This window comes from Nesoenas mayeri (assembly GCF_963082525.1).
Source record: "Nesoenas mayeri genome assembly, chromosome: 18".
In the NCBI taxonomy this organism is placed as follows: Eukaryota; Metazoa; Chordata; class Aves; order Columbiformes; family Columbidae; genus Nesoenas; species Nesoenas mayeri.
Genome location: NC_137566.1, coordinates 12,177,180 through 12,204,542, shown reverse-complemented (window position 1 = coordinate 12,204,542; position 27,363 = coordinate 12,177,180). Strand labels below are relative to the sequence as shown.

The following is a 27,363-nucleotide window of genomic DNA, read 5'->3' as shown; positions in this document are numbered from 1 at the left end:
ATCATTTGGTGACCTTACTTCCCACTCCTCTTTCCAAACAGCGTGTGTTTTCAGTGAGGTGAGACAAGAAGCCCTACCCAATGTAGGGGAAAGGGGAGGAATGTGTCTGTGTAGTGAAGTGGGGCTGATAAGGGGTAACGAATCCCCGCTGGCTCGGCGCTGTGCTGAGGGAGCTGCGGCCAGCCAGCCTGCGCTCCGTGCCTGGAGGAGCACGGCGTAGATCCTGCTGGAAGGTGTTGCCAGGGATGGGGACAGGAAGGTAACTGGGAAGATTTACCATGGGGAGACTGTGTCTGACCAACCAGAATTATTCAATGATAAAAGAAGTTTAATTCTACTTCAGGCTCTGAAGGATGGAGCACCATCTCTTACCTGAAGTTCTGATGCCTCAGTTTTAGCTTCGGAGGGGAGAAGTCTGTAATCCTGTGTTAGATTACCTGCATTTTTTCCAAGGTCAGAATTCCTATTTTTTAGCATGCTTATTTCAAAATCCTTTACTCAAATGTTATCCAGCTCACTGAGATTTACCCTGCGGCTGTCCTTCTGTTTGCAACCCCGCAAGCACCGCTGCGTTTCAGCAGCTGCCGGTGTGCCTGATGTGCAGCAGCCCAGCAGCTGCTCACAAGTGCTGCGAGATGATGCAACTCCCTGAACCAGCACATTCTGCTCATGGTGACCACGGGTGTCCCTGCATCTGCTCAGGGCACTGTTTTACCTCCTGTCCCCTTCCCGTATGGCAGACACCTGTGGGGAGCGGGTACCACAACTCCTGCACCAGTATCTTCCAGGTCCAATGCTATGTCACAGGTTCAGGCGAAGTTCACTTCTAGGAGTAGCCCAAATACCCCTTCAATTAGCATAAGCAGGGACAAGGGCAGTCAAAGGTCAAGAGAAGTTCAAAATAGCATAACCTCTTTTTGCTGGTGTTCCCAAACCTTCCTAATCCTGCCGAGTTCTCCGAGCCGTCTTTGCCATCGTGTTCACTATACAGCTGTAAAAGTCAAAGAACAAGGCCTGGCTTGATACAGGGGAAGTTAGAGATCGAGTGCTTGAGAATAGGTAGCATTGTTGCTTAAAACAGGAGAAATAATTGATTTATGTTATGGTGGCCAATTAGGCTGTAAAGCGAGATACTCTTAAAGAAACCCTGTGGCTTCAAGGGAGATTTTTGCTCTGATTTCTGCTCAGCAAATAGGGGCACCCCAATAAAGGTCATCAGCTCCATGAGCTAAATTATTAATTCCTTTCATGCCACTCAGGGCTTGTAAACAGTGTATAATACAGGAAAACAATTGGCACTGTTCACTTAGTGGGCAGAGGAGAGGTCAGAGGGTAAATAGCTGTATTGGCAGCAGCTGTTCTTCATGGCGGAGCAGACTTCTGTCCTTTTCATCTTTCAGAGCAAACCCGTTTCCAAAAATCTTAGCTTGTTGTTAATCTAATCTCCTCTCTCAGTAGAATTGTTTGGAGGAGTTTAATGTGTTATGTTATAATGATGGAAATGAAAAGGGTCGGGGTATGTGAAGAGAACAAAACCAGCATTGCCATGTTTAATAAAGAGCTGCTTGAAATTTTTAATATTCATTTACATGGATGAGAGCAATGTAGAATTCCCCCCATTCAAGGCAAGTTGAAGGATAAGTACTTGTGCTTTTATATACTTGGTAAAAAATAATTTGAAGTATGATTTTGATATTAATGGATTACAAACACCCATCTGCCAGTAGCACACAGATGGATGTAGAGGTGTCTCTGCAGCGTCCCCCATTGCTGGTTCACAGCAGCACTGGCCTTTAAGGTGGCATTATGGTGAACGATTAAAACTAGGGGACTGAAATTTCCAGTGGCTCTCTAAATGCTTCCCGCTCAGAAGTGTCACTTTGGACAGCGCGTTTGTTATTCGGCTGACAGGCTTGCCGAACTATTGCAGATGTCTGCAGGTGTAGCCGTTGCTCACGCAGGGTTCCTGTGCCCGGGCGCTCTGGCCATCTGCCGGGCAGCAGGTACCCTGAGCCGCCATCTGGCACCGGCGGCCGAGCCGCGCTGCCGGCTCGCGCACGGGCGCCGATCACCGCTCCCACAACAAAAGTAACTTCAGTGCTGCACTTCTCAGGTTGTTTTGACTATATGTGAAAACGTATAGCTTTAAATAGGAAAATAAACCCTTTCCAGGTATTTGAAATTGCTGTAGTGTGTATGAAGGATCTTCCCACATTAGGGAGATTATAGTAATAAGGTGGAAAATGGGAAGACAAAATCCAGCTTTTCCTGTAAGCAGATCAGCAGCCCGCGGAAGGTTCTCGAGCATGTTGGGAACGCCGCAGCCTGCAGGCCACACGCAGCCTTTGGAACGGTTGGTGCAGAACTGCAAGGAAGAGCCAAGTGAGACTGTAAATAAATGTTTAGATGTTCCAGGCAGGAAATGTCTTGATAATTCAATAGAGGACAGGAATAACCCATGGCCTGTCCGGATGAAACTGTCATTGTGTTTGTCACCGGTACTCAGCATGTTAAACTAAAGCTGCGAGTGTTGAGCAGCAGCACCGGTAGCATCAGGCGGCGCGCTTGCTCGGCGCGGCAGGATGGAGCGGGTCTGAGCGCGGTGCTGCGGCTGCTCTCCACATTCGGTGAAAATGGTCTGCTGAAGTGTTTACATTTGTTTGTGGTTTGCCTAATTAGAGCAGAGCTCGGCACTTGCAGAGCACCAGCGGCTGCAGGGCTGCGGGAGCTGGAACGGTAAGAATGCGGAACGCGGGCCTGGGAGCGGTGGCCAAGCCTGGCTGCGGGCTGGGCTCGTGCTTCTGGGACCCTGTTCTGTGGTGAGGAATGTAAACTTGTAGAATGCGTTTACTGGGTCTTAAAGCAAAGTGAGAATTACATAACATATAATTATGTGGTATCTGCTAGCATCAACATGATGGAGATGGAGACTGGTTTGTTTGACTTGGGCACTTGTGGTGATGTGGTAAGAGTGAATGTGGCTTTTTGAGAGAGACCAAGCCCCAAAGAATGTGTTCGTTCTTCACCTCATGTTAAGTTAAAACTAACGCTGTTGCTGGAAGATGGTTCTTTCCTGGTTTGGGTCCTGGAAAGCTGGATCCTTCTCAAAATGCAGAGGGGATCTGGTTCAGATCATGTTCTGACTTTGGGGTTTTAATTGGCAAACGCAGGAAGGTAGTTCTGTTTCTTCTTTCAGCTGTCAGAATATAAACCTTTTGGAGTGTCTGTGTTTAAAGACGCTCGTTTCTGATACTGCTTCACATCCACTGCCAGCATTTTGCAAACCGTTGGAAGGGGCTGTCTCATCCTGTCAGGGATCTGTCACAGGTGCACTGGACACAGATGGGAGACTGTCCTTTCATTCCCAGTCACGCTCCGCTCAAGTTAATACTGTATGCAGTTCAAGGCTGACATTCAGGGTTTCTTTGTGCAGGACACTGTTCTGAATTGATATTCTCAAACCATCTCAAGTTAGAGACTACCAATATGACTGCTCAGAAGAGTAGATCTGCAGATACCATGTATGAGATAGAAATACCTCGAAAGAGGAGAGAACGACATTGCTAAACTGCTTCTCAAAGCATCTTCCTCGGATGACCAAAGATACACGTATTCAGTTGAAATGTACATGAAAGTTTTCAAAAGTAAAGGCTTCTTGGTAACATGCACATCCCAACTGTCTCTTTCACTTTCCCATTAGCTGCAGATGTGGAGCAGATGAGTTCCTCCTCTCCCGTCCCTCCTGTGAACCCCATGGGCAGTAAGTACCCCTTTCTTGCTATGTGATGAGGTGCATGTTCTCTTTGAGATAATTCAAAGACATTAGTTCATACTTCACGGTAGAGACTGAAGTCTTAGAGCTAACATTTACTGCTGGAGCTGAGGATTCCCGTACCCACCGCGGATCAGCTCTTCCTCACAGAGCGGTTCCGCACATCACTACTGACAGCAGCTCGTGGGTTGTGTGAAAGCTTTTCTGCCAGATACCTCTGTGAAAGCTGTGTGAGCCTGTGTGTTACAGTGAGACACTCCTGGGGAATGGTACATTATGCTGACATCAGAATATTGTAACATGATTATACTTGGAAATCTGTGGTCTGGGATGTCTCATGAAACTGAAAGCAGTTGGGGAAATACTCTTCAATTGCTCTGTAATTCTGGGCCTGTAACTTCTTGAGACTTAACCTGAGCTGCTGGACACCTAAAGTAATACGGATTCAGAACTCTTGATACTCCATCTAGTGGCATTTGCTGTGTCAAAGGACCAAGTGCATTCTGTCGATTATAACCCACTAGATGGCAACAAGTCCTTGTCAGACTCTGGAAGTTGGGCATCCATAGGAACCAGTTGTGCTCAGAGGGCGAGCTCTGCACACCCTCATTTAAAGCCAGTTTTATGTCACTTTTTGGAAAGTCTCTGGATTGTTCAGATGTGCCAGACTACTGACAACTCATTTACAAAAATGCTCAGCTGTTCAGCATTGCTGAAAGCGTTCCAGAGTCAGGACGCTTTCCTTCCCGCTGCTGTCGTCCTGCTCATGGACTTGTGCTTTATTGGAGAGCTTTGAAGTTTTGGCAAACTGTGGTTCCTCTAAGTATGGTTCCCCTTTATAATGAGCGCAGTCATGTGTAACAAATGTATAAATAGGCCCGAGTTGCACATGTGTGTAGCTATTGGTGTTCATTAATGAAGCACACTTGGGCAGGCAAGCTAGGCTTTCATGCAGTTCACACTTGTATAAGGAAACAGATAATTTCACATGCACATGTAGGATCATTTAAGTTGCTGTTTAGACACATGTATAGTTTATGAAGATATATTGGCTATTATTCTGTTGAACCTTCATAGGCTGACATGGCTCAGATCTGCTGCATTCAGGCCTCTCATGCATTAAATAGTACTAAATCCTAAATTTTCCACAGTATTCTCACATCTCAATGTATCTGCCAAATACTAAAGGCAAGGCAATCTAACGTGAACTGAATGACCCTCTTTTTCCCTTAATTGTGTATTATTGCTAGCCTCAATTTGTCTAGCTGCAGCTTTCTTGTCTCTCTCTCTTTCGCCAAACTGAAAAATGCTTGTCAAACCTCTGTTCCCTATGAAGATATTTATATAAACTTTTGATAAACTAAATAAACTGAGCTCCTTGAGTTCTTTTGATGTCTCCCTGTCTTTGATCAACCCTCAGTGCTGGTGGGCAGGCGGAGCCGCAGCAGCTGGGGTGCGGGCACAGGGACCCCACGGCTGGGGGGTCCCAGCCCAGCTCTGCAGTGCTGGCCCTGGCTGTGCTGGTGCTCAGTGCTGGTGCTGGGGCAGGCGGCTCTGCTCTGCTGGCCCTGGCCGTGCTGGTGCTCAGTGCTGGTGCTGGGGCAGGCGGCTCTGCTCTGCTCATCTCTGGTACAGGGTGAACAGCTGGTGCCAGAAACATCTAAAGCTTCCCAAGCATGGAGTTTCAAACATTCTGAACATGTCTGCTAACCTGTTTTCCCCTAGGAAGGGCTTTTTTCCCCTTTCCATCTCATTACCAAACATGATTAAAGCAAAAAAAACTTAAGGATTTTCACACCAGAGTAGAAAACGGAATTCTTAAGCTTATTTGTGCACCCAGAGCATCTGAGCTCTGGAGCGGCTGCTGAAGCGGCTGCTCGTGGTGCATTAGCAAATGGTGCCGGCCCCTTTGTTCTTCCCGTGGGGATGCTCCCGGCTCTTCCCCTCCATCCTGCTGCAGGGAATTCCCTGCATCAAGCCGCACTGCTTTCCAAGGGACTCGAACAAATGATGGCTGTGGGTGGCTGGCAGACTGCAGGAGGGGAGAGATCTTTTTCTAAACCCCCAGTTTTGCAAAGAGTTCAGTCTGTTTAGCTTGTAACTGTTGAACTCCGTGAAGCTGCTCCTGTATAGAACTGAACCAGTTTAAGCCTTTTAGAAGAACAAGCAAACAGGGATTTATTTTGAATGTTCACCTAACTGGAATTTAAATGTCATTAGTAAGTTCTGACTTGAACTGTACAGCAAGCTTATGGAGATGGTTTTTGTGGGGTTTGAGCACAGCATGTCTGAACAGGCTGCTTTAAAACAATCCTATAAGCAAATGGAGGAGGAAACGAGATGTTCTGCTTTGCCCCCTCCCATTCCCGTCCCTGTCAATCCAAAGCCAGGCAGGAGGAAGTTTCATTTCCTATTAGCAGGTGAAGCTCCAGGTGCCTGGAATGCTTCATACAGTCTGTATGCCTAAAAAACCTGTGTCTGCCTTGTTCCAATGTCTGCTTTTCTACAAGAAATACTCAATTTATCCAGAAGTTACTGCTGTGAGATGCTGATTGTTGCAGGGGCTTCAGATGGCAAAGAGCACCGTGCTCCTGAAGGAGCTGGATGATGTGTCCTGAACCTCCCTGAGATGATGGCAGAGCTGCAGATGTGCCTTACACAGTTACGCAGACATGGCCTGAGTACCACGCTGCTTCAGCGGGAGCCGCCCGCGCTGCGTGGCTGCGCTCTCCGAGCTGGCTGGTCCGCAGTTTGCATTCATTGATCAGTGAGTTGACAGAAAAGAAAACCCACCGACAGCAATGAATGTTGATTGCAGCCATTAGATGCTAAAGACGCAGCGCTGCTCCTTCAGAGCGCTCTGGACAAAGGTGCAGGATGTGCTTGGAGGAACAGCCATAACTTCAGCAGCCTGTGCTCTCCGGGGCCTGGATGGGTCTCTGTTCCGAGGTGCTGCCCCGCTGTGACCCTATATAGAAGTATATATGTTAAAGAGCTATATTAGAGTGGCCCAAGATGGTTTTCCCTGCACAGGCTTTGCGTCTTGTCTTTCTGGGTTGTGCAGTCCCTGTGCTGCAGGAGCTCTGGAGCCCGTGGTGCGGGGTCCCGGGGTGCCCAGCGTGGCCCTCTCTGCTGGTTCCCTGTTGTGCAGCAGCGTGAGCAGCGTGAGCCGCGGGAGCAGCTGGAGCGGGAGGGTGGGGGTCCGGCATTCCTGCCCAGCAGCTGCTGAAATCGAGCGCAGGTTCCGTGAGCAAGTGAACTGACATTCCAGAGCTGTTTCCAGTGAAGCTCAAGTTGCCAGCCCCAATGGAAAGGAGGTTTCCCTCCCGATCTGGCCTGGATTCCGCTATTTTGAATGTATACCATGCTCAGATTTGTTTCCAAGTGTACCATATGGCATGGATACGTTACTGTTTTTGTGCTGTCTATATGAAATCTTCCATTGCTCTGACACTTTGTTTTGCAGAAATTCTGCTGTAGTATAAAGTTGTGGTGTTTTCTTTTTTTTTTTTAAGGAGAAAACAAACATTTCTTTTAAACCAATTCATTTTTGGCGAAAGTAGAAGAACTGGAACAACTCAACCTCTGTAGCTCTTGATATAACCGGTAAATCATGACCTGTTAATGGTAACCAGATGTGAAAAACTGCAGGTTTGGTCTTTCCGTTTGAGAGGGTTTGTGATAAACCTCAAGGTACAGTCAACGGTCGATGGTTTTTGTAGTTGTCAAACTCACCGACAGCGTTGAATGTTCGCTGAAGCTATCCAAAGATGCCGTATACCATGCACTGTGCACATTTTCCATGCATATGTTTTCCATAGACTAGCAGTGGAAACGCTGCTGAGGACTGCACATTCTTTGTTGTAAAGTCTTAAACTGCAAGTATTTTAATTACAAAATGGAACCATGAGGACTAATGAGTTGCAGGAGTGTAACTCTACAGCTATGGATGCTAAGTTGACTTTGTTTCTAATACCAGCTTTGAATATATCTGAATTGCAGTTGCGAAGCAGCCTTTACTGGGGAGATGCATATGCTAAAGAGCTATGCTAAGGTGTTTATAATGTTCCAGATTTCTTTATAAAGTTCACCCATAACCATAAACCAACAAAAGTGAGAACGGGGGGATCTGCTTTGTACTGGAGTGCATGAGAACTCAATATGATCTAGAACGTTATTGGAGCGGCTTAACTGCAGGTTTTGAACTGAATGTGTCAGTGTCCACCTAAGAGTGTACTGGTCAAAATAACTGAATTGCGCTATCTTTCCACTGAAAAGTAGAAAAAGGGACTTATTCTCTTTATTGTGTCTAATTATCTTCACTCTTTCCACCTGGCATTGTTTGAGAATAATCGTTTGCAGCTTGTTTGTTAAAAGTGAAATGTGCTGCTGTATCTGAAAACAACTTTGTGGGTGGAGGCTGCAGAGTTAGTGGGGATCATGTACCACTTCACAATTCTGGTGCTTTTGTAATTCAGAGCATTTTCTCTCGCTGTTGGATTGTGAAGTGTCTCTGAACACCCTGAGCTGATTCATGTAACTTAACAAGAAATGTACTAATAGAATACTACACTGGGTGAGCTGTTTGAGGCGAGCCTGCTCCCACACTACCGTTTGTAGTCTGCACCTTAATGCACTGATTTTAATGGCACCATTTAAACATGAACTGATACTGAAAATCGAAGGAATTCTCTGAAAATTAGTCTCACCTTTTTCCTGCCATCTTTTTGGAGAAGGAGCTGGTGGAAAGAACAAAGAGAACTTGAATTAATGACAAGCAATGCCCAGCCTGGGGTGTTAAGCCTCCCAAGTGTCCCAGTGTGAGGGTGACTACATGTGGTAGGTATCACATAAATCAAGGGAATGCACTTCAAGTCAAGCATGAAATTTTGGTTTTAACAAACCAAACCAGTGTGTTTGTATTTAAACTACACTGTGAGAGAGGCTTTGTCCTCAGCTCACTACTTCTTCCTCCTTTTGTACCTCTGCTGACCTTCGACTCGGTAACTTTTATCTTCTCATGATTTTGAGAGCTTGAATTTCTTCTGAATGTTAAAAAAACCCTGTACATGTTATTTCTATATCTTGGCTGCGTGTTCCTTCCCTCCTGCAAAGTTCAAAGCTCTCCATCGGGTAGATTTTTGGACAGATTCTGAGACCATAAAATAATTCTCTGGCAACAATTTAAGTGGGCAGTAAGTGCAAGGCTTGGGATAGACGAGGATGAAATATTTACAGCTGTTCTGCTGGACACTTCACCCCAGAACTGAAGACAAAATCCATGTTTTTTTCTCTCCTTTATCTTGGGGGGGTGTGCATATATACATAGATATATATCTGTATGGGGAGCGTCACCCTGTCCCACACAGAGCCACTGAAAGCACCAGCGGCGAGCGCTGCCAGCGCCCAGACGGGATTTCTCTTTCGCATCACTTTCTCTTTCACACCACTTTCTCCTCCTGTTGTTGCTCAAGTGCTCGCCCGGTCCCATCACAAAACAGGCCATGTCATTTCTCTCTCCTTCCCTCCGCTGTGCCCTGCGGTGCCCGGGATCAGCCGGCACGCGGTGACAGTCTGAGCCACCGCCGCCTCTTCTCTGCTTATTTCCATTTCCATCTGGTAAGATGCTGTTGAGAATGTTATTTTCTGGCCTGCTTGCTTTGGTCTGATAAACCCTAAAAGTTGTTATCTGCACTGAATGTTCAACACACCTTCCCCTCAGACCTGTCTGGGCTGGGACACATGGAAACCTGCCCACAGTTGACAGCTGCCACCTCTGTTATTCCCTAATTATCCTGTAATGGAAAAAGCATTAAGTGGACCCAACACCTTCCCCAGATGCGAAAGGCAGTTGGACACAGGTCTCAGAAAGCCTGACTCTGTTGGCTCTTACATGGAACGCCTTATACATTGCAATCCCTGCGAGGTTCATCAGTGTAATGACATGAGACGGGGTGGATTGCGGGAGTAGAAGTTTACAATGAAAATACTGCAGATTCAGAGCACTTGAGGTTTTCTTTCAACATAAGTAATAATAGTTCCCTCAAAATATGCCTATGAACTTTGAAACAGGTTCAGCTGTGAGTTGTCTGAAGTATGGGGACAGGATTTTGTTCATTTTGTGGATGTTTCTGGTACTGTGTCTTTACACCCCAATTCAATCATTCTATTAGTTCCTCACAACAAGGCTTTTATGTATAGCGGGGCAGAAGCCGGACAGCCCTGCCCGCAAGTGCTGCTCAATAAACGCACCGTGTGCGTGTGGTGTAACAGACGGCCGGTGTGTGACCCGGCACCGGCACCGCGGCTGTGCTGCTCACACGCGTGCTGGCGTTTCCCTGCAAGCGCCTGTGGAAATGCCATGTGCAAGCATGTTCGTTTTGTCCTGTAACAGACTTTAATTGTACTATCAAAATCTGTTTTCTTTGTAGACGCAAATGCGTGCAAATACACCTCAGTGGGACAATGGGGAGGCAAGAGCATCTATCTCTGGTAGTATTCTCAGTTATTGCTATTGTTTCCTTGAAATCTGGGTGAGTGTTTAATTAGCGATGCCATGGCCAAACACCTCAGCTTCAGCAGTCTTCTACAAATAGCCTTGGTGATTTATTTTTTAATTGTCGAAAGCTCCTTTGACTACTACCAGACAAGTCTTGGGACTACGTGAAATCAGGGGACAGTTACCAGTCTGTCCCATTTGCCCATTTAGAATGTAGTGCCGTGATAGTGCTTCGAGAGATAAGAAATTGATAGGTCTTCTGGGACCTGAGAGAAATGCAGTTAATACCAGTTTCCAATGATTTATGGAGGACTTACCAAGTTATTTTGACCTCATTTTGAGTCGACAAGCTTTCTTGTGGATGCCACATACCCTAGACCTTTGTAAGGTGTTTGACTTAATACCGTATGACAACTTAAACTGGTATGATACACCTTCACTGTGGCAAATGTTAAAAGGATTGAAAAATGACAAACACGTAGGTCTGAATGCAGTTCTGAGCAGGAACTCGGTCAGGTTGGTGCAGCCTTGGAGTAACTGCTGGCCAGGTCCTACAGCTTCGCTGTTACTGGCCTGGGGAAACGTACTATCAGATGTGAGCAGGTTTAGGGTTTCTGGTTAGAAAAGTGACCCAAATCTGGAACTCTACATAAATCAAAAATAAATGAATGCTTCAGGTAGTTGAATACATAGTTATGTGTTTGGGAGCAAGGAATATACACCACGTGTGAACATAAAAGCCTCCACTGTATGAAGAGGTACTTGCTATGGTAGATAATTAACTGCATGTGTGTGCACAATCTGACTCATACTACAGCACAAACAATGAAATACTGAGTAGGGACAGAGGCTGTTGCGTCTGCGTTTAGTTCTCGCGTATCTGCTGAAATGGCACTTTGGGTTCTGGTCTTGCCCTGGAGGGATCACGGAGCCGAACGGGCTGTGGAGAGCAGTCACATCATCAGACAGTCACCAGGAAACTGGAGCCCTCTGGAGCGAACCCGCGGGGGGCGGGAGGTCTGTCCTGCCTGGTACCGTGTCCAGCCGCACAGCGGAGCGCTGGAGCCCGGCAGCGCCGCCCCGGGCCGCGGCGAACGCTGGAGCTGCTGTTAGCAGGACCCGCGCTGGGTCAGGCTCCAGCTCGCCCTCCTGTCTCACAGACCGTGTCTGATCCCTTCACCCCACACAACGAGTCGCAGGACCTGCCTGCCTCTTCACCACATTTTCCAAAGGAATAAGTACAGTTTCAACCAGGCAAAGCGGGCAGATCAGGAGCCTCCTCATGCCCAGAGCAGCTTCCTGAGCCTGGAGGGGTGTCTGAGCAGCGCCATTCCTGAGCTATTGGTATCTGCAGTGTACATGGAACAAAAATGACCTCGGCCCATGATGTCTTAGTAACAGTGGATCTTTATCTCATTGCACATAACTTCAGAAATTGTCTTTGGAAGAAAACCCGCTGTGACGTTTGGGACCGCTACTGAACTGCAGCTGGTGGCTGCAATCAATAAAGCAGTTCTGACTCTAAAACCAAAGCAGTGGCTAATGGATGCCTGGAAAAGGATTTAAGCAGGAGAAACTTGCATATTTCCCACTAATCATCTCCTGTCTTGCAGGCCCTGCAGCACGCACACAGGCTTCTGGAGACAGGCCTCTGTGCGCTCACCAGCGCCACTTGCTTCTCACTGATTTGCACATTTCCCTGTGAAGTTTTATCCCCCATTTTTTAAGATAACATTTGTTGCCATGAAGATTACTGTCTATATGAGATTAATAGTTTTTAACAGGAGGAATCTCAGGCGTCCTCCTCATGGATTCCTGCAGTTGTACTATGCTCTGACACATCTAATGCTGGGTAAGCAGCTTCTGGAGATATAAATAACATTGTCTCTTTTGGTGTATCAAACATGCTGATTATTCTTCATGGCTGTGTATTGCATTGTGCATTGCAGTGTAGAGCAATACCGCATTGCTCTCCACTGAGGACGCTTTATTTTTATTATGGTGGTGAATTTAGGCCAGGTGCTTCCTCAAGATGCTCCTGTGCCCACTGCTCTTTTTGGCTGGCAACTGCTTCAGTGAAGATCAAAACAATTTCCCCTTGGTTGTGAGTTTAGGCGCAGCTCCTGTGCCGTGCTTTGGGGAAGGAGAGACACGATTCTGGCTACAGATGATCCTGTTAGTGGGAGCGTTTTCTGCCTTAAGCGTTTTCCGAGCTGCGGCGCAGCCGTCGGGCTGACGGTGTCTGGGAAGCGGTGGGGACGGAGACCGATCAGATGCGGGACTGGCTTTTCATAACCATCCCATCTCCTCCCAATTCATTGAGAACTGTCCCTTTGAAGATAATTAGTTTCTATTTTTCAGCTTTATAATCCAGTGATTCTCATCTGATAGACTTGGAGATTCTATGCTGCCATCTTGTAAGACTCAATTTCATGATTTGATACTTTACTTCCGATGACTATAAATAACAGGAGGAAAGCAGATGATGCGACAGTGACACTGTAATGAGCAGGACAAAGATGGGTGAAGGTCCATCCTCCCACCTTCCCCGTCCTCCTCCTCGCATTCATCACTCGCCCATCTGGCTGAGCTGGACGCGCCGCAGCGGCGGCACCTTTGTCCCTGTTCTATAGGTGTTAATGTTTAAAACAGAAACATCTTCAGAGACTCTTGCAGAACAACTAAATATGATTGGGGGGAATAAAAAAAGGCTCTCTCTTGTATCTGGTTACAGGCAAATATTCTGTTGGAAGAAACATTTCCCTCCATCATGTACTTAATTTCTTTCTTTTTCGTGCTTTTAAATATTGGCTGGATGTGGCTATGACCCCCAGGTGAGTGGGAACTAGCCATTCTTTCCTGAATTATACATTTAGCCTATTGAAATGCAGCTATCATGTGAAACAAAAAGGAGAAAAGGTACTTATGTTCATTTAGAAAAATGATCTTTGGATAATGTCAGCCAAATATTGCTGGGTTTTTATCTTGCCTATAAAATAAATTGGTCCCAGTGTGCTGTGGGATGCACATAAAACTTTGAATACGAAAGTAGCATAAAATTCAGATGACTTGGTAGAACCGGCTTTAGGATTTTGAAAAATTTGGAACAGGTTTACTAAGTACAGTTTATGCGGCAGTAACATACTGGAGGCTTTACTGCCGACCCTCACTAGACTGGTGGTTTTGGTGTCGGTTTCTCCGCGGCTGTGGTTGCACCCGGTTCCTCGGCTGTGATGAACCACAGACTGATGATCATGGGAATTCTAAAGTTTGGTTGGCGCGCTAATCTTGGAATTGCAGATTTCAGTCACTTTGCTATTTTTGTAGTTTTCCTTTTATGCTGAACTCACTGGTGTTTAGAAGATATTTTCCATCTCCAAAACAATGACACCAAACCGGTGTGTTTGCGTGATCTGTGATCAATAACTGCTTTCTAACCGAACGGCTGAGAGCTGCGAGAGGACGGGAAGTTGGTTCCAAATGGAAATCTGCCTTTCTGTGGTTTCAGAAAGACGGTCCGAAAGCAGAGGCGGATGTACCGCACCAGCGTTCCCATGGCAAACCTTTATAGCCAGTAGGTAAACGGGGGGCAGGAGGGAGCGGGGTTCTGCTCAGCCCGCGAGGGCACCGCAGAGCTCACGGACACGGCCTCGCCTGCTCCGGTACCGCAGCGTGGTGGCCATTTCCAGAGGAGATGCAGAAATACTGCATCTATCCACCTGGTACTGAGGGGAAAAATGAATTAAATAGGGCAAACAAAGCTGAAGCTAAGCTATTATGCATTGCAGATTGCTTAGTATTTGGCATGTGGACCAAATGCTTTAGATTATAAGGCATAAGCCTTTCAGAACCTTAAGTTATTTTAAAATTAAATGGATGACAGGCACAGGTCTGCTGCATGGATTTGATTTTCTTTGTGTCTTAGCAGAAGTAGTAAGCAATGTCTCTAAGTATCTAATAAAGCTATTTTCTGCTATTATAGAGAGGTTTACTACGAGAAACAGAACTGAGAGAGTACCACATTTTCAATAAAACAAATTGAACAGATTCTCAGAAATCTAGGTCACAGGAACAGATGACCTATACATGGTCCTAGTTTTTGATGCAACTGTCTAATCTGCTCTGAGAGTACTAGCCAGACATCATTCCTAATTGACCTTGATATTCAGTGAACAGAAAGAAAGCTAAAGCCACATGATATTTAAATCTTTAGCAGGAAAAAATATATGGCAAACTTGAACACATTCTGTTTTATAACCAGAATCTGTATCTGTCATGTGAACCTTGTCTGCAAACACGTTGATCATCTTGAAAATCTCAATTTGAGACTCCATCTAAAGAAACAGATTTGAGTACGAATAGGCTTTCGTAACACCCAGCGCAGAGGAGAGTGTTCATGTCCTTGTGTAACCATGTCCCGACAGGCAGTGGCCCCCCAGCCCCGTATGGGTAAGTACATATGGGAGGCTGGAGATTACAGTATGTATGGTGAAACCCTGACCACCCCCGTTTATAGACCAGAGTGGTCGTTTTTGGTCACAATATCGAGCTTTAGATGTCGTGTTGTTTACAGAAGGCATTACGGACCTTCTACATGAGGAAAGACCGTGTGCTGTTGTGAAGTAAATGTACGGTCTGCTAGGAAGCACTAAAGAGCTAAGTAGTAAAGTCTTGAACGCTCGTATGACAAGCTACTTTTCCAGATAACCATAAACCGATGCAGGTTACCAAATTAAGACTCAGCAAATGTACCATAGGAACGTTTCAGATTGATAACGCATGGCACGCTGGACCTGGCCAGCTGGTTACGCGTGCCTGTATCTGGCACCACTTCTGAGGTTCCTTGTGCATGACGCCAGTGCCGCTGTCAGACCCCCCTGTGCCGGAGCTGTGCCGGAGGCAGCCCCGGGTGCCGCTCTGCGCACAGCTGCCCCCAGCACTCCCCTGCCCTTAATCACATCTTGGCGTCACCTGCAGACAGTCCGGCCCGCTCGTGTCGCGCTGGGCTGGCCCGCTTGTGTCACACTGGGCCGGCCGCGGGCCGAGCAGCCGGGTTGCACTGCCTGTTCTGTGCAATGACACCATGCCCTGCTGCCCGGCAGAATCCCCGTGCTCAAGCTTTCTGCACCGTTCGTCACACGCGTGTGTATTTAGGTGGCACAGTTAATGGGGAATACAGAAGGGGTTTGAGATGCATTGAGATGCAACACCTCGGTGTGCTCAGAATTTGTGGTTCTGTGCTACAGTCATTCAATTCACTGAATTGAATGGTTGGTTCCTTTGCGTTACAGTTCAGAACAGCTGCTCACGGTTCCAACTATTTTCGGGGAAAGTAAGAACTCAGTCTATTTAAAAGGTGACGTCATCTGAATATGCCAGTGTTGCTGCTTATGAAAAACAACATGCTTCCATGTTATCCTTAACATAAAAATACCTGGGGTTTGTCTTTTGACTTCTTAACTTTGAAACGTTAGAGTGATACTAATCAATACTGTGGTTTTGAAACGACTACAGCATCTGCTGACCATTATTGAGATAAAATGAAATTCTTCGGATTCCACATTTTTTGTGAAATTGCCAAGTGCATTGCTGGATTTCAGCATACCTGATGCATTTTTATTGGCAACTAACCCTGTAAAGCAATACTATATATGAATGAATATATATGTGTTGGTCTTCTGCATCAGCTGTACCTTCCAAGTCTGATGGTGGTGAACAGGTTTCTTTTTTTGTGAGTCTTTACAAACTGTATATTGGAGCAGCCATAACTGGGGCTGGCAAAACTGGGTTTTAAATCATCTGTTGTTTCTATGAGCAGTTTTTAAACACAGCCACACAAGTGCAGCCACCAGCATCCTTCTCTGGCGTGCACGATGGAGCTATTGCCATGGCCGGGCGCAGAACGTTGCTCTTATGGCTGTTTTCATGAGGCAAAAGCTCTTTTTGCCAACCTCTCATGGTCTATTTTCCCTCCAAAGTGATGCGCTTACCAGGTACTCAAACTCTAAGACATCATTGCAAGGGCAGAATTGAACTTTCCAGTATATTTCCAGTATATTTTTTCAAGGGATAGATTTTAAACTCAGCCTCCAAGTATTAACAGTCCTAGAGGCCGTGGAGAAGGTTGCTGTATTTTAATACCACGGTATTTAATCTAAAAGTGCTTTGTAAGTAGAGCCATCAACATCCTTAACCTTTATTAAAAATAATCTCCAATAATTTTGTTCAAAGGCTTGTTCGGTAGGTCCTGCTGGGTTTCTAAGTACCAGCAAGAAAAAAATATTAAAATCAAAATCAGCTGATTGTAATCTAGCCTGATTCTTATCAGCCAGGTTCTGCTGAGAAGTGATACACCCAGGCCATTGTGCCACATCAGGAAGAGAATTCAAGGAAATTGTACAATTACTCAGACAAGACTGACTCCTGTGCAAAGTATTTACATTCTGAAAATTATAAATACAACTGTGAAGCAGCAGCTGGAAATGGCACGAACCAGCCCCTCACACACAGCTGCTGTGAATCCTACAAGCGGCACCTGAGAGATGTGTCACTTCTTCAGCAATGCTGGTGTTTCTTGTTCCCCGTGTGCTCCAGGGAGCACGGGCAGCAACTCCATCACCAGCACGAGCTTCTGGGCACACCCAGGCGCCCTGAAACCAGCCCTTGCTCACCCACACTGCCTCCCCTGCTCTGAGAAAACGCACTTAAGAGCGGCTCACAGCCCAAGCTTTGTTTTCTGTATTTGAGGACACTTTGTATCCGCAGTTGATAATAAAACCAGCCATTTCACAACTGCACCCTACGACAACTCTGGTTTCTCAGCTGTGCTGCAGGACGTTCGCACCACGCGATGCTGCAGCTCTAACGCTCTGAGCGCCCCCAGCCCAGCGGGACCGGGGGTCTCACCGGTGCCACCGCGGGAGGGTGGGCAAGACCTCCACAAAGATACAGAAAACGAGGAGGAACAGCCCAAACCTTCCTGCAGCGTGGGTGCCGCCTGGCCCACCTTCCCCGCTCAGCTGGGGCTCCGCGCACAGCGAGGGGCAGGGTTTCCATCCAATAAACCCGCCTGTGGGTTTTCTAATCTCGATAATTTCTGCTCATTGGCTCCAATGAGCGGATTAAAGCCCAGTCTCTGAGGAGTTCTCATTTTAACTCGAGTCTGGGGGGAAAGTGGGGGAAACAGGAGGTACCAGACACTGGATGTTTTGGTTTTGTTTTTCTTATTTATTTTGGTATTTGCCATGTTGACACAGCATAATATTATTCTCCTACACAACAGACACAGGAGATGCACAGAATAAATGTACTGAACCTTTTCTGATGAAATCAGCTGCCCAGGCTGGTCCCTTTAGAGCCACTGCTAAAATGAGATCCCTTATAACAGCAGCACATCTCAGGCTAGACAGCAGCTGCCTTAGTAAGGAATTTCTGCTTTTTACAAACACTTTGAGGTTTTCTGGCCTCAAAATTCTTCTAATTTCCACCACCCATGAATTAAAATCTCCAGCCAGATCATGATTCTGCCTTCCAGACACAGGGCAGCGACCACAGCCGAGAAGTAACCATATGGACTTCATGATTTTATGTACTGTGACAATAAAGCTTTTATGACATTCTAGGTGGTTAAAAATGGCAGTAAGGAGCTCTTAAACATGGCACAGTCATGTTGCTTTTCTGAACCGACAGACCTGCCAACAGTGCATCAAAAGCCGTAATTTCCTGTGCACTGAAGCCCCCCTATCTCTGCTGCCTCCAGCTTTGTGTCCCAGGGCTTGTGCCTGTGTGCTAACAAATCTCTATTGTCCAGCGGGGCGAATAGTGGCTGGGACCAAAGAATTGCTGTCTGGTTTCTATTCAAATCCAGGTAGTCAGATATATGAATGGAGTTTCTTGAACAGCTATGTGAATAACCTCTGCTCTGCGTGGAGGCTGCGAACGCTTAACTGGCTGGCGGGGCTGCAGAGAGCACAGGAGTTTGAAATACACTTTGAATGCTCCTCGTGGCTTTTAATACTTATTAACTTTAAAAATACGCTGTCACGCACTCCTGAACAAAACAGGAGGGTAAACCATCCCCTTCTCAACTTTATGAACTTGTTGAGTAATTCTACTTAGAGCTTTAAAAATGAGCTGGTTTTGCTGAGAAACTGATACGAAAAGTTTATGAAAATTATTTTCTTAGAACATACCAGATTTGTAAGCGCATGTTGACCGAGTCTTTTATTGTACACGGAGCCCGTTGCAAGCGTCACACTTAATAACTGCAGATGGTTTGGCGAGCAAATACATCCATTTCTTTTGGAGTAAGTTATGATAAGAAAAATTTCTGGTACAGTAGTTTGAGCAGGAATTGGAACAATACTGTAAATTTAGGTTCATTTTCGTGGTGTTTTTTCCTGGCTTTCGATAATTAACGTGCAGTAAAGTAAGGCTGCTAGACTGCCTGGGGGAGCCAGCCCTGTCTGCACCGCCGGACACCAAACCCCAGAGCCGCGGGCCGGCTCGGTCCTCACCCGACAGCCACGACTGTCGCTAAGCGCCCTCCGGTCGCGATATCATCCGCAGGTGCGGCCCGAGCAGCACCGAGCCACACAAAAGCGGGGACCGGGGGCACCTCCCTCCGCCGCGTCCCCGCCCCGCGGCAGCGGCCACCGGCACCGCCGAGCCCCGCGGGGCCGGGGCTGCCCCCCCTTTGTGTCCCCGTCTGGTTCAGTTCCTCCCCGCCAGCCCCCGGGCGACATGCGGGTCCGGTTACCGACCCAGACCCGGGAGCAACTTCCAGCGCTGGGGGGGAATCGCTCGAGTTTCTCCTTCTTCTTCGGGGAGGGGGGAACTGCTGCCTGCTCCCCGCCCCCCCGCAGCCGCAGGGAGCGGCTCCCTCCAGCTGCGTTACATTACCAGATTTATATATATAGTTAAAAAAATAAAAACGCTTCTGTGCGGAGAACAAAGGAACACGTGCAGAAATGAGACTGGAAAAAAATTATAAAAATAAAAATCCCCTGCTAGCAGGTCGGGCCGCAGCGCGGCCCCCGCCCGCCCTCCCCGGCGCCGTTCGCCCTAACGAGCGGTTAATCGCAATTAACGCCTTACCTGGCGGGCGGCGCGCTCCCGGGAAAGGCTCCGCGCTTGGCTCCCTCTCCAAAAAGTTGGTGCCGGTGCAGGCGGGACAGCAGCGCCCGGCCGCGCGGCCTCGGCCCGGGCAGGCGGCCGAGTTCCTCCGCCCGCCCCGGCGGTTCCCCCGCCGGCCGCGCAGCCCCGTCCGCCGCCCCCCGCCCCGTTATATAGGGCCCAGATGACGGGCAGGGGCGCAGCCGGTCATGTGCGCGCTGCGGCGACGCCGATTCGCTGTCCCGACGCGGGGTCGCCGCCTGATTGGGCCGCGCCCGCGCACCGGAGGGTTCGCCCGCCCCCCCGCCGGCGGGGCGCGGGCCGGGGCGCGGGGCCGCTTGTTTGGGTGCCGGCGGCGGCGGGGCCGGCGGGGCGCGGGGCGGGCTGCGGGCCGGCACCGCCCCCGCCACACACCTGCTCCGCCCCGCGGCGCCGGCAGCGCTGCCCCGCTCCCGCGCGGCCCGGAGCGGCGCCGAGGGATTTATTTTATATCTGCATCGCACAATGGCTCCAAAAACCCCGACGTGAACCGCCGCTCCCGCCCCGCTCCCGCCCCGCACCGCCCCTCCCGCGGGCCGACGGTGCCGGAGCAACGCGGCAGCCGGTCCGTGCAGCCCCGCACGGTGCCGGTCCCCGGCGGCGCCCCGGCCGCGGTCCCGTCCCCAGCGGGTCCGCACCCATCACCCGGACCCGCCTGGGACCGAGTTCTGGGACACGGGGCCTTTGCGCGGCGTGTCCGCGCCCCTGCTCAGCGCCCTGCTCAGCGCCCCTGCTCAGCGCCCCTGCTCAGCGCCCTGCTCAGCGCCCTGCTCAGCGCCCCTGCTCAGCGCCCTTGCTCAGCGCCCTGCTCAGCGCCCCTGCTCAGCGCCCCTGCTCAGCGCCTCTGCTCAGCCCCCTGCTCAGCCCCCTGCTCAGCGCCTCTGCTCAGCCCCCTGCTCAGCGCCTCTGCTCAGCGCCCCTGCTCAGCGCCTGCACGTCGCTGGCGTTTATTTAATGCGAGCCGACCCCATGTTGCTGCTTAAAGGCAATAATATGTCACAGTAACGCAATAATACGTCCCAGTCAGGGTCCAGCACTCTGAAGTGCAGTGTAGGCTGCTGGGGAGCATCTCGGGGATGGTCTCCCCGGAGCGGCTGGATGGATCCTGCCCCGGCCAGGGGCAAAGCTGCCTCAGAACAATACAGAACATCAAGGCAACTTTCTGTCTGTTTTGCAAGTGTCCCTGTTAGTAACAACACTGCTGTTAGAGACCAGCAAGAACAACTATTGCTGTTTTTATTGCAGGACAGAAATAAAATGCCTTTTAGCATGTTCTCAAATGAGACCACCTGAAGATAAATGAATTCCACTAACTTGCTAGTTTTGGTGGTTGTAGACTAACAAAACTCAAAGCTGCTCCCATGGTCTTGTCTGTAACCTCTCCCTGTGCTGGAACAGTAAAACAGACACTCAGATGTCTCTGGAATTGCATAACAAGGGTGCACTAACTTTGTTTTGTAAAATGTTTTCAGTGGGAGCACAAGACCGTGGGGAGAAGTTAATGTACTTGCTCCATTTTCTCACTCTCATTCTTTTCTGGTCTTTTTAGTCTTTCTCTGCTAGTTTTCAGTAGCTGACCTTTCTTTTATCCAGGAGGAGATTTTGCCATGGGGAGACCAAGGTGCTGGAACCCTCCTTGGAGTGCAGGTTGGGCTGGATGATTCCCGAGGTCCGTTCCGACCTGCAGACCCAGAGGATGCAATGTAAGAGAGGTTCTCTCTAGCACCACATGGCCATTCTCTGTGTTTTGCTGCTGTTAAAATGCTTTTAGTACTGACTGTGGTAACCTGCTGCTGGTTCTGGTTCCTCTGCGCTGGAAGCTGGACAAGGAAGGTGCTGCAGCCGTAACGCGGTTCGTGCCCTTTTGCTGGTCTCATAGAAATGGGCATTTTCAGACACGCCGCGCTGTTGGCACCGGGACACAGAGGAGGGGAGGGCTGGGCCACAGGTCCCTCTGGGGCATTCTTGACATGGATTTCTATAGAATTCACCCTCTAAGGGCTGGATGAATGCATAAATAGAAAATGAAATGAAAAGAACAAATGACAATTACATGGCACTCATCCAAAAGGAAACAATTTAGGAAAAAAAAAGGTTAATATGGTGCTTTAATGGTGAGCCAGGCTCGTATCAGTGTCACACAGCTGCTATTGATGTGCATCAAGACATTCCCACCTCCTTGTCGTGAGTGTGAAGGAGATAGCTCGTATCTGCTGCCCGCTCTGCCCGCAGCAACCATCCCAGCAGCCTCCGCAGTCTCCAGACAGCCTCCTCGCTGCTGGGTTACTCGGGGCCGTCTGCCTAACGCAAGACGGGCAGTTCTAAAACTTCAGTACTAAGAGTGGTAAACCAATTTTAAAATTTGCAGAAATAATATAAAAGTCTCAAGGGAAAAGCAGCAAAGATCTGTTGAGGCGTCTAAAAGAGGTAATGCCGGCACTCCCCTGTGCTGCTCCCAGTTATTCCACAGTCCTCTGGCAGTTCAGTCCTGGAGAAAACTGATAAGGCAGGGGAAGGAGGAAGGAAGAACCTTCCAGCAGGTTTGCTCAGATCCAATAGGCTCGACCCAGCCAGGCAAGCAGTTCCCGCGGCTGGGGTCTGTGCTAAGCTGGGTCACTGCTGCGCTGCAAACGCCTCCCTGTTGGGAGCGTGGGACAAGGTCTGGTCACCGTTCCTCCTTGCTGAAGACTGTGGGTGGAGTTGTGCAAACCCAAGCCCATGGTGAGCAGGTCCTGGCGCTGCCGGAGCCGCGAGTCCCGCGCGGCACAGCCCGACCTGCCCGGGGCACCGCGCCGTCCCCGCGGCCACCGTGCCCCGTCCTCCCGTCCCTGCCCTGCCCTGAAAAACCCAACCGTGTCTGTTGTCGAGTTCATTCAGACAGACTGTAAAACAAAGTATGTAAGAAAATAGTTTGGGAAAAGTTAATTTGGGTCAAAGAGGGATTAACTGAGGAAATAGTTTCTACTTGTACATCCTTCTGCTAAGAAGTAAGCAAGGAAAAGCTTGAAAATAAACCTTGTTGAGCCCATTTTTTCGAGTTGTTTTGTATGTGCTTTGTGCTTTTAGTAGCTGTCATTACTTAAATCCATCCAGCTCAATGAAGGAAGGAAGCAGATTCAGTTTGAGAGCAAATGCAAAGTGAAAGCTTTGGCCAGTGGCATGATGAAAGGGATAAGTGTAGGTAGAGTGGGATTAAAGAGAAGTATTCTTGGTATTGACCACATAGTTCCGAGGCCTCTGCTTTAACATTCTTTGCAGTCTTATTTGAAGCTAATTTTGTGTCTCTTTTGCATGAAAAAGGAAAGAGAACATTTATTTTTGAAAAAATCAACATGAAACTAACTGAAATAGGAATAGTTTGATAGGATTGTATGAGGACTCACTACGAAACTTGAGGAGCAGCATCATCAGATGCCGCATCAGGAAGAGCCCTGGGACGTGGGCGGCTCGTCTGGTGGACCCAGCCCGGCTGGCTGCAGCATCTCCCCCGGGTCACCGTGGCAAACAGCGCGGCCTTCACTCTGTGCAGGCGGTTTTCTCTCTGCTTTACAACCTTGGTTAAAAAAGCAGCCTGTAAAAGCGGAATTACATGCGCCTTCCAAAGCATTCCCAGTTATTCCCATTGCAATGTACCCCGCACACAAGGCAGCGCGGTGATTTACAGCGCGGTGTGGCGCAGCCACAGCTGCAGGGCGGGTTGTGCAGTGTCAGGTGTCCTCACGGCAGCTTGAATTCTCTCACTCGAGGAGAAAACAAGGGGGCAAAATGAAAGCGTAAGAGCAAACCCAAGGAACATGTCAGCAGCAGAGCCAGCAACGGGGCCTGCTAACTCCGCGCGTGTATTTGGTTTTTAGGGTATGGCGGCAGTATTAATAACAAAGGAATTGGCTCAGTTTCCACATTTCAGCTCTGGAGAATGCAGGTCTGCTGTGAGAGCGGGGAGCGCTCGTGCCCCCGCGCGCTGCGGGCCGGCGCGGTCCCGGGCCGTGCTCCGCGCGCTGGCTGTCACCTCCTGTACCCGTCAACGGGATAAAGAATTTTTGTCATGCTGCTTCATGAATGAAGCCTGTGCTCGGAAAGAGCATGAGAATCAGCTCTGAAGTGTGCATTGTCACAAAGCCGCTGACGGTGTTGGCAATCATCAAAACTAAACTATACTTTCATTCCATTTCCCATTCCACCTCCGAGGAGGTGCAGAGCCTGGTTTTAGTTTGTCATGGTGTTTTTCTCCCGGCTGCTGCTAAAATGCTTTGGATTGTGGAGAGCAACCAGGCCTTTGCTTTTAGCATCATTCAAACCCCTTCCATTTAGAAACCATTCTGATATCTTGGTGGTTTTTTTTCTTCTTCGTCTTTTTTTTAACTACTAAGGAAATTTGCATGAAAATGGAATCATTGTTTCTGAAGAGTTCCATCTGCTCCTGCTGCTTATTCTGTAGCTGGAGTCATAATCCTCTGTTTGTGAAATTTCCCATTGAAGAGATTTTAGGCTTGTTATAGTTTCATTTCAGAACAGAAGAAATATAGATGCTTCACCTAAAAAAAAATAAAAGCCTTGAGATGACATCAGAAGTACTGGTGCGTCTGCAGTCAATACACTGTAATTCCACAGGGACCGGGTGAATAGGAAATAGGACAGTACGTGAGATGCGCGCGGCTTGGGGTGGAAACGCATTTCTTCACAGCCTGCGAGCCTTGGTTGGGTGGAAGGAAGGAAGGAGCATTTTCTGGGCGGCTCGGCGTGTTTCTGTTGGTCAAAGTCGAAGGGCAGGGTCGGTTCGGGGTTATAGGGATGCTGAAACCGGCCAGAGGGACGCGAGCAAAGTCCCTGCGAAGGAGCTTTGGGCAGGAGGAGCAGGCAGAGGCTCCAGCCGCTGGGTTTCCCGTGGCCGCCCTCCCAGCCCTGCGTCGGCTTCGCAGGGACATTCTGCCCACGAGAACTGGATTTGTTGTTGTTGTTCTAGTTCTCTCTGTTCCTGGGATTTATGCATTTTACATACATTTCCGTGTAACGCTGTGCTTGCGCATGTAAATGCTGCATGTAAATACTGAACACGTTCTTCTGGTGGAAGAGGTAGGGAGTGGAGCATCCCGTGTGCTGGGAGGTGACTTGTCCTGCCGGGACCTCTGTCCCTGTGCGGAACTGCTGCAGGAGGGGGGCCGGGCACCCCTCAGCGCAGGGTCCCACCTCCCGGGGGTGGCAGGTCACCGTAAGGACCCGAGCGCGGATGGTGACAACGTGTGTGGCTGCGACGAGCCCTCGTTCAAAAGAGGTTCTGAGAGAATCTGTGACCTCTTTCTGCATCCTCATTTACGGGATTGTTTTCTGCACCACGTGCGGTGTTTGTGAAAAACATTGCGAATGTATGAACTAGGCTGTGTTTAAAGAAGGCAATGCATAGTTCTGCTTGGGAGAAACAACTCAGCTCAAACATTTGGCATTTTCTCCATTAAACTGTGGTGTGCACGTGTACCTGTGTGCTGCGTGTGTGCTTGAGGACCTGCCGCTGTGTGCAGCTTCCAGAACAGCCTTCTCACCTTCAGCAGCCTGGATTCACACAGCTCTGCTGGCTCCCTGCTCTTGGGTGTCCCGTCCCCTGCTTTTGGGTGTCCCGTCCCCTGCTCTTGGGTGTCCCGTCCCCTGCTCTCGGGTGTCCCGTCCCCTGCTCTCGGGTGTCCTGTCCCCTGCTCTCGGCTGTCCTGTTCCCCATGTGAGGGCTGTCCCAGGACGTTCCTCCTTCGCCCAGTGCTGAGCTGTGTCCCCTGGCCGGTTCCTCAATGAATTGTTTGAGCTTCTCCCCATCTATCGGCCACCGAACTCTCTACCCTTCATAAAATCTCTCCTTATACTATCCCTTCACAGGCATAGACTCCTGTAGGTTGTTGTTTCGCAGCTCTGCCTGCAGCTCGAGCACAATCTTTAACAGTTTTTCAACTAGGAGTACAGATCAGCTGGATCATTCACCCCTTTGGGACAAAGGACAGCCGATCCCAGCAGACCCGCGTGCTTTGCGTGCAGCCGTGCGTTGTCAGCTCCTCAGGAAACACACTCAGCCAAACAGTCGTGATTACGTACGGCTTCCCACCTCTGTGCCCTTCTGTTCTGCATCACGTCAGCGCTCAAGCACCGGTTCTTTAGGAAAGCTTGCCTTGTGTGCCCCATCCCAGTCAGCCTCTTGTTCCCATGTTGCCAGCTTCCCTTCCTCCTCCATCCTGGGCCTTCAGGGCCATTTAAAGACAGCGGTGAGGTCTCGTCAGGCGGTGCTACCGCGGTTCGTGTGTCAGAGCGGGGAGGGGGCCGTGGGGCGGGCCTGGAGCCCCCGCTCCGCACGCGGCTCTCGCCATGGCCGGCCCCGGCACCCGCGGGGTTCGTGACCCGGACACGGGCTGCAGCGGGAGACACTGGCCGGGATAACGGACCGTGTTCCGTGGACACGGAATGCTTTTACGGGACAAGCTGCTACTGGCCTTCAAGCGCAAAGAAATACTGGCGAATTGATATGTAGATACTGTTCTGAAAAATGAAAGAATGTCACTTCTTCAAGGGGGAAAAGCCTCTGCAAACGTTTGTTATCCATTCTGGTGCCTTTGTTTTTGAGGAAAGGTCTCTTTCCCCTCCCCGGCAGCCACGGGAGCACGCAGGCGTTCTCAGCGTGTTTAGCTCTGCCGCCCTGGTTGTGTTTTCCCCGGTAAAGCGTGGGCTCTGCCGCTCCGCCAGCGCCGCTGCGGCTCTTCCCTTGTCCCCACGGGCTGGGTGGAACGCTGGCTGTAAAACCGCGTTTGAGCTGCGATAGTGTGTAAACATCGTTCAGAGCATAGGTGTTCGTATTGCTGTGTGCATATAAATCCTCTGGCTTTCAAAATAATTCTGCTCTTATTTCTGCATGCAGAAACACAGCAACTCACATGTATGGCCCAAGCACAAATTCTGCACAGCTACAGCCAAGTTATAAATGAGACTAGAAATTACATGTAGCTCTGTGATTTAATTTTCTCTGACATATTGAGTCTATGTTTTAGCCTACAGAACTCCACAGCTGTGCCCTAATTCTCTCTTCCTTGTGATCTCGACGTCGCTGCCTTTTAAGGCATTGCTATTCCTGGCTCCCAGCAGGACGCCGTGTCAGCCTGTCCCGCTGCGCTCCCGTCCGCGGGGCGCAGAGCTGCTCCCCTGCACCGCCAGAGTGTGCGCCGGGAACTCCGGAGCCATTTAGCGGGTGGATGGGACTAGATCGGAGTACTGAGTATTCTACACAACAGCACATATTAAGGTGTGGGGGTAGGGATTCCTCTGTGCTTGCTGAGGGCATAAAGGGAAACGTTTGTATTTTTGTGACAAATAATAAGCAATCATGTAACTAGGTTTCAGCAAGACTTATATTTGGGATGGAAAAGATGAATGTCTTTTTTTGCTTTAAATAAGAGCATCGCTGCCCTGTGGGTATTTATATTCCGTTTTCTTAAGAGGCATCTGTGTCTGTAGAACTACATAAACCTAGCTCTAGATTTAACCAACTACTGACTGTGTTTTCATTCTGCTGTGGCCTTTATCTAACATCTTGCATTTGCTCCTATAAATGTAGTGCAAGCATAGTTGCTAAATTTGGGCTCGAAGCTTGCTGGGTGTGATTCGGCCTGTTCCGACACACGGTGCAGCACCCGCGCCGTGCTCAGATCCACGGGGCTGAACGCCCAGAGCGTCTCCTGTGAGCAGCACAGGCGGCTCCTGTGGTACGTGCGCTGCAAAGTCATCCCAGCACAGCACAAACAGCCCCGTACTCTCTGCCGATAAGATGCCTGGTGCTAAGCTCTGGGAGGCTTTATTTGCCTTGTTTTCAAGGTATATGATAAAAGCACTAATGCAGATTTTAATTTTTAACTTTCAAAAGATGAGAGGGCTTATCTTAAATAAGCAATGTGAAAATAGAATACATTTGGAA

At 49.0% G+C, this 27,363-nt stretch overlaps 1 protein-coding gene across 2 annotated transcripts in view; it reads left to right on the top strand.

The window, feature by feature from the left end:
* NR6A1 (nuclear receptor subfamily 6 group A member 1) overlaps nucleotides 1–27,363 on the top strand; it is a 62,825-nt gene that overhangs the window by 9,203 nt on the left and 26,259 nt on the right. For both annotated transcript variants that reach the window (XM_080355976.1, XM_080355975.1), the window contains exon 2: nucleotides 3,701–3,760. In XM_080355976.1, coding sequence (XP_080212102.1) covers nucleotides 3,701–3,760 — 60 coding nt within the window. The remainder of the gene's footprint in view (nucleotides 1–3,700; nucleotides 3,761–27,363) is intronic.